The sequence below is a fragment of the Cottoperca gobio genome, unplaced genomic scaffold, assembly GCF_900634415.1.
Source record: "Cottoperca gobio unplaced genomic scaffold, fCotGob3.1 fCotGob3_201arrow_ctg1, whole genome shotgun sequence".
NCBI classification, from domain to species: Eukaryota; Metazoa; Chordata; class Actinopteri; order Perciformes; family Bovichtidae; genus Cottoperca; species Cottoperca gobio.
This window is the reverse complement of record NW_021166840.1, coordinates 25,585-32,500: the sequence shown is the minus strand read 5'-3', so window position 1 is coordinate 32,500 and position 6,916 is coordinate 25,585. Positions and strand designations below refer to the sequence as shown.

The 6,916-nt window shown below is 43.0% G+C and overlaps 1 protein-coding gene across 1 annotated transcript in view; it reads left to right on the top strand.

Annotated features, from left to right (window-relative positions):
• dhx9 (DEAH (Asp-Glu-Ala-His) box helicase 9) overlaps window positions 1-4,277 on the top strand; it is a 7,402-nt gene extending 3,125 nt beyond the window's left edge. The window contains exons 2-7 of the mRNA XM_029426585.1: window positions 345-473; window positions 552-781; window positions 1,877-1,992; window positions 3,245-3,445; window positions 3,899-3,993; window positions 4,246-4,277. Coding sequence (XP_029282445.1) covers window positions 345-473; window positions 552-781; window positions 1,877-1,992; window positions 3,245-3,445; window positions 3,899-3,993; window positions 4,246-4,277 — 803 coding nt within the window. The remainder of the gene's footprint in view (window positions 1-344; window positions 474-551; window positions 782-1,876; window positions 1,993-3,244; window positions 3,446-3,898; window positions 3,994-4,245) is intronic.
• Window positions 4,278-6,916: the final 2,639 nt, after the last annotated feature.

Below are 6,916 nucleotides of genomic sequence, written 5' to 3'. Positions count from 1 at the left end.
TATTCTATATATCTATCTCTTCTCACTCTCTTGTATATCTAAATATTTTTATATATCTATATCTCTCTCTCCTATCTTTCTTCTTTTTCTCCTCTCATCTCTCTCTTCTTTCTTTTTATCTCTCTCTCTCTCTCTTTTTTTCTCTCTCTCTCTCTCTCTTTCTTTTTCTCTCTCTCTCTCTCTACCATCTCTCTCTTTCTTTTTCTCTCTCTCTCTCTCTCTCTATCTCTCTTTATTCTCTCTTTTCTCTATCTCTCTCTCTCTTTCTTCTTTCTCTCTGTCTCTATGTATTTGTACATGCTATATATATATATATATGTGTGTGTCGTTCTGTTCCCGCTCAGGATTAACGGCGAGGACGCAGAAGGAACGTTTCTGTGAGCACAAACGTCTCAACATGTCGACTCTCAGGATGACCTGGGAGGCCAAAGTCCAGCTGAAGGACATCCTGGTCAACGCTGGATTCCCTGAAGGTACCTGAACGCATCTCAGAAGCAGCCCTCCTCCGGTTTTTGTGAGCGATGTTGAAGTGTTCATGTCGTCCCCGTCAGAGTGCCTCATGACGCAGATGTTCAACACGGTGGGACCGGACAACAACCTGGACGTGGTGGTTTCTCTGCTGACCTTCGGCTCGTACCCCAACGTGTGCTACCACAAAGAGAAGAGGAAGATCCTGACCACCGAGGGGCGCAACGCCCTCATCCACAAGTCCTCTGTCAACTGCCCCTTCAGCAGCCACGACATGACCTACCCCTCCCCCTTCTTCGTGTTCAGTGAGAAGGTTCCAAACGCTGTTATGATAATATGTTTTATTTTAAATTTATTTTAAACATTTATCGAGCAAACTCAATAAACAATATAATAAAGTATTTCCTGTTCGAAAAAGAGTCGAAGGAAGTGAATAATTATCGGGTCCGACCCCTGATTTTATATTTTATCAATGAACTTACCGTATTTTCCGCACTATAGAGCGCATCGGACTATAAGGCGCATTAAGCGAAACAAAACAGTCAGATAAGTCAGTCAGTCAAACTTTATTAAACGTGTTCACAATAACTCTCAACATAGAGACTGTAGAGACGCTTCTACCCGCTGCTCTCTGTTCAATAACCCACTGTTCAATGTTGTCCTCTATCTGTGGCCATCTCGCTTGGTTCCCTCGGAAACTCTGTGTGGTCTTCTTTACTTGGCGCAGGTCATCTTCTTGCTTCGTCCACTTCCGTACCATTGATTCATTAATGTTGAATTCTCTCGCAGCTGCTCTATTCCCATGTTCTACTGCGTGACTGATAGCCTTGAGTTTGAAGTCCGCGTCGTAAGCGTGTCTCTTGACAGGTGCCATTTTGGGGTCCTTATACACACACACTGTAATATTATGGTGAAGCACAGTATGTATTACTCCGCGACGCTCCTGACTACGGTAGCCGTAATGCTGCAAGCGGTGCGGCTTTGTAGTTTACCAAAGTCGTACTAAAACATTTTGACAGAGCGCCGTGTACCACACAAAATCGCTTCGAGATCAGTAAACACAACCAGAATTAATCCATATATAAAGCGCTCCGGATTATAAGGCGCACTGTCGCTTTTTGAGAAAATGAAAGGCTTTTAAGTGCGCCTTATAGTGCGGAAAATACGGTAATTTTACACACGCACACACACACACACCTTTGTTCACCACACACACGTCGATGAAATCAAACAAAACAAATGAAAATGAAGCATTCGAAACAGAAACCAGAACCAGTGAAGCGACTTCCTGTTGCCCTCCGGTTGTAGCTTCAGTCGAGGCAAGGTTCTGGAAAAGGAGAACACACAAACGGTAACTTGATTGAGTTCTTCGGGTCTCACGGAGAATCTGTGTGTTTCTGCGTTTCAGATCCGAACCCGAGCGATCTCGGCCAAAGGGATGACGCTGGTGAGTCCTCTGCAGCTGCTGCTGTTCGCCTGCCAGAGGATCACCTCTGACGGAGACGTCGTGGTGCTGGACGACTGGTGAGGACAGCAGAGCAGCTGAACTGCAGAGCAGCAGAAGTGCAGAGCAGCTGAAGTGCAGAGCAGCAGAAGTGCAGAGCAGCTGAAGTGCAGAGTAGCAGAAGTGCAGAGCAGCAGAAGTGTAGAGCAGCAGAAGTGCAGAGCAGCAGAAGTGTAGAGCAGGAGAAGTGCAGAGCAGCAGAAGTGTAGAGCAGCAGAAGTGTAGAGCAGCTGAAGTGCAGAGCAGCAGAAGTGCAGAGCAGCAGAAGTGTAGAGCAGCAGAAGTGCAGAGTAGCAGAAGTGCAGAGCAGCAGAAGTGCAGAGCAGCAGAAGTGTAGAGCAGCAGAAGTGTAGAGCAGCAGAAGTGCAGAGCAGCAGAAGTGCAGAGTAGCAGAAGTGCAGAGCAGCAGAAGTGCAGAGCAGCTGTGACTGGGAATCATCACAGCTGCTCTGTGATGATTCCCACAAACGATGGCGCTCAGAGAGAACGACGATTGGAGAAAAAGATTACGTTTCATCTTTTGAAATTGCAAATCAAGAAATTTCATAATTTAATTTCAACAGAACAAATGTGGCTTTTAAAATTCAAATCCTCATGTGTCCTGTTTGCTTCCATGTGACAACCTCCACATTGATTTAAACGCTAAAGGCCTTGAAAGTTTTGAAATTAGCCCTGGGTCATTGAAAGTGTTTGAATTTATATATTTTGTGTAAGAATAAAAATTGAAATCAGAAAGTAGTGGACGCTCCGCTGTCTGCGTCTCCTGCAGAGGGTTCGTGTTTCACGCTCCACCCGCCTCAGCGGTAGTTAACCTTGATACGTGTCTCTAACTATGCCGTGTTAGGTCCTTGAATTTAAGGGAATTGGGCCTGGAAAGTCCTTGAATTGATGTTTAAGAAGGTGTGGGAACCCTGGGGTCCTTAAAAAGTATTCATGAATTCATTTATCTTAAAAACGGCCTTAATTTTTTATTAAAATGTTTTAAATCAATCTTTCAAAAGTCTTAAAAATGCTAAGATACGGGAAGAAAGAAAGACAATTTAGAAACTCAAAATAAATAATACGTAATTTACCGACTGCGTCTCGCATTAACGACACGCAGATCTGGATCTCCGTTTATTTTGTGCACAAAATGTTTCAAACATCACATTTTATTCGTGGTTATTGTCAGAGTGGCATTTAAAGTCTGAAATCTAAGTTACTGTATGAACCCTGTGATGCTCCAGTGTCCCACAGGAAGTGAGTGATGACCTTTCACAATAATGTGTCCAGGATTAAATTGAGGATTCCTCACGAGGCGGCGGGCGGGGTCGCTGCCCTGCGCGCAGGACTGGAGGCTCTGGTGGTGGAGGTGAGCAAAGACCCAGAATACATCAGACAGATGGACCCGAGCAACCAGCAGCTGCTGAACATCATCAGACTCACATCCAAACCCTCAGCAGCTGGACTCAACCTGATGGTCAACAACCAGAGGTACGTACACACACGTACACACACACACACACACACACACTCACACTCACACTCACACTCTCTCACACACACACTCACACTCACACTCACACTCTCTCTCACACACACACACACACTCACACACACACTCACACTCACCCACTCACACACACACACACACACACACACACACACTCACACTCACACTCACACTCACACTCTCTCTCACACACACACTCACACTCACACTCACACTCTCTCTCACACACACACACACTCACACACACTCACACTCACCACACACACACACACACTCACACTCACACTCACACTCTCTCTCACACACACACACACACTCACACACACACTCACACTCACCCACTCACACACACACACACACACACACACTCACACTCACACACTCACACTCACACTCACACACACACACACTACTTTCTCGTCTTCTCTCTGCAGGATGGGAGACGGACCACGACCTCCAAAGATGGCACGCTTCGACGGAGGGGGAGGGTACCGGGGAGGATATGGGGGAGGAGGGTACAGGGGAGGAGGTGGGGGCTACAGAAGTGGAGGAGGAGGTTATAGAAGTGGAGGAGGAGGTTATAGAAGTGGAGGAGGAGGTTATAGAGGAGGTGGGGGAGGATACAGAGGCGGGGGGGGAGGAGGGTACAGGGGAGGATATTAACATCCTGAACACTTTTAATTTCCTCCTCATTATTTGATCTGGATTTACTTTGTGACGACACTGATCTTCTTCATGAAAACTTCTTGTTTCCGATGTAACGTGAACTTGTTCTTCTCAGGTGCGTTCAGGGACACCACCTGCTTGTATTGACTGTTGTAATAATAAACGTTCAGATTTACAGACGATCTTTCAAACTGTTTTGTGTGTACAAGTCAAAACCTACAGAATTCTTCTGATTTATCATTTAAATCCCTCAAACAGCATATTAGAAACATTGACTGAAGTCGATGTAGTTTTAAGGCCAGTGCAGGGGGAAGGGACTGAACAATAGTACAATTACAAGAAAACTAATCTTTCATGTTCTCTGAGATTAAAGTGGTAAAATTATGAGAAAAGAATCAGACATATCTCAAATTAAAGTCACACATTTACAAGAAAAGTAGTGGATGACCTAAAATAGAATGAGTAAATGCATGACTTATAATGTCAGAATATGCTGAGTATCTTATTTTGTACCCAAACAATGGCCATAATAAACCTAACCTGAACCATAAATATATATATACAGTTCTGGTCACCATTATTGGCACCCATGAAATAGAATATCTACTGGAAAAAAATGAATCCAGTGGAACATCTTTGGTCTCCAGACACGGATGTTCGGTACAGATGATGAAACAATAACACTTTAAAAAACTATAAAAAAGTGACTTGACATGACTTGAATTAACCAACTAATGCTTAAAAAAAGCCACTTGTTCGTCCCTGTTCCTCTTTCACAATGGTGAAGACAAGGGAGCTGTCTGAGAGCATCAGAAGTGCAATAATCACCAAACACAAGACCTCTAAAGGGTACAATGCCATCTCCAAAGACCTTGGTAGCCCTGTTTCAACAGTGCGCAAAGTTATTAAGAAGTTTGCTAAGCATGGAACTGTTAAGAACCTCCCTGGACGTGGTGGTAAGAGGAAAATCAATGCGAGAAGTCTTCGAAGGTTGATGCAAACTGTGGGGATAAAAAGGATCGACTGTTCTTTGCCAAAGAGTACCTGGACAAACCACAATCCTTCTGTGGACAGACGAAACCAAAATAGAGCTTTTTGGCAAAACACACCAGCAATTTGTTTATAGACGACGAAATGAAGCTTATAAGGAAAAGGTTTGGGTGGAAGATCATGGGTTCTCCAGCACGATAAAGACCCAAAGCACACATCCAAAAGCACTCAAGAATGGTTGAAAAGGAAAAGATTTACTGTTTGAAATTGGCCAGCAATGAGTCCTGATCTCAATCCCATTGAAAATCTCTGGAGAGAACTGAAGTCTGCCATTGGGGAAAGGAATCCTGCAAACGTTCAAGAGCTTGAACAAATTGCAAAGGAAGAGTGGGAGAAACTACCAGCTGACAAGTGCAAGAAGCTTATAGATGGCTAAAGAAACGTTTGGAGGCAGTCATCGTTGCCAAAGGGTGTGCAACCAAATATTAAGGAAGGGTGTCGTTATTACTGTCCAGGTCATATTTTATATTTATTTTTTTAAATTACTACATGCAAGTTGAAAAATAATGTTTTCTTTGTTGAATTACTTTGAACATCCTATTAAAATATTCTGATGATAAAAACTTTGTACATTTCCATTTATTTCTGAAGATATTGTACAGGTTATACAAATTCAAGGGTGCCAACAATGGTGACCAGAACTATATACATTTATAAATATGTATATTATTTATAAATATATTTGTAAATATTTATATTACTTATACATATATTTATATTATTTATTAATATATATATTTATAAAAAATGTATTTTACATATTAACTAATTAACCAATTTGTATAACTATCTTATTTTTTACCCATACAATGGCCATAATAAACCATAAATATATATTTATAATTAAATACATATTTATAAAGTATTGGAAATAAAAGCATCATATTTAATAAACTTTTCATAAGTTTAAGACATATTTAACAGTGTATACCTGTAAATGTGCTGAGCATGCAGTAAGCAGCAGGGGGCGCCACCTGTGCAGCTAAAGGAATAATGTGAGACTTTCAATGAAGCGTCTCATCTGCAGGACACTTCTGTTTCCATTAATGTGACTTTCAATGTTTACGCCTCTATATTTGAATTCTGATTTTTACATAGACATGTCAATAGTTTGAAATATTAAGTCATTACTTTATCAAATAACATTTATTTGTATAACCAGAAATCACAAATTACACATTTGTCTCAGTGTTTACAGACTGTACAGGATACTACACCCTCTGTCTTTAGACCCTCTGTCCTTAGACCCTCTGTCCTTAGACCCTCTGTCCTCAGACCCTCTGTCCTCAGACCCTCTGTCCTTATACCCTCTGTCCTTACACCCTCTGTCCTTACACCCTCTGTCCTTAGACCCTCTGTCCTCAGACCCTCTGTCCTTAGACCCTCTGTCCTCAGACCCTCTGTCCTCAGACCCTCTGTCCTTACACCCTCTATCCTTAGACCCTCTGTCCTTAGACCCTCTGTCCTCAGACCCTCTGTCCTTACACCCTCTGTCCTTACACCCTCTGTCCTCAGACCCTCTGTCCTTACACCCTCTGTCCTTACACCCTCTGTCCTCAGACCCTCTGTCCTTAGACCCTCTGTCCTCAGACCCTCTGTCCTTAGACCCTCTGTCCTCAGACCCTCTGTCCTTAGACCCTCTGTCCTCAGACCCTCTGTCCTTACACCCTCTGTCCTTACACCCTCTGTCCTTAGACCCTCTGTCCTCAGACCCTCTGTCCTTACACCCTCTGTCC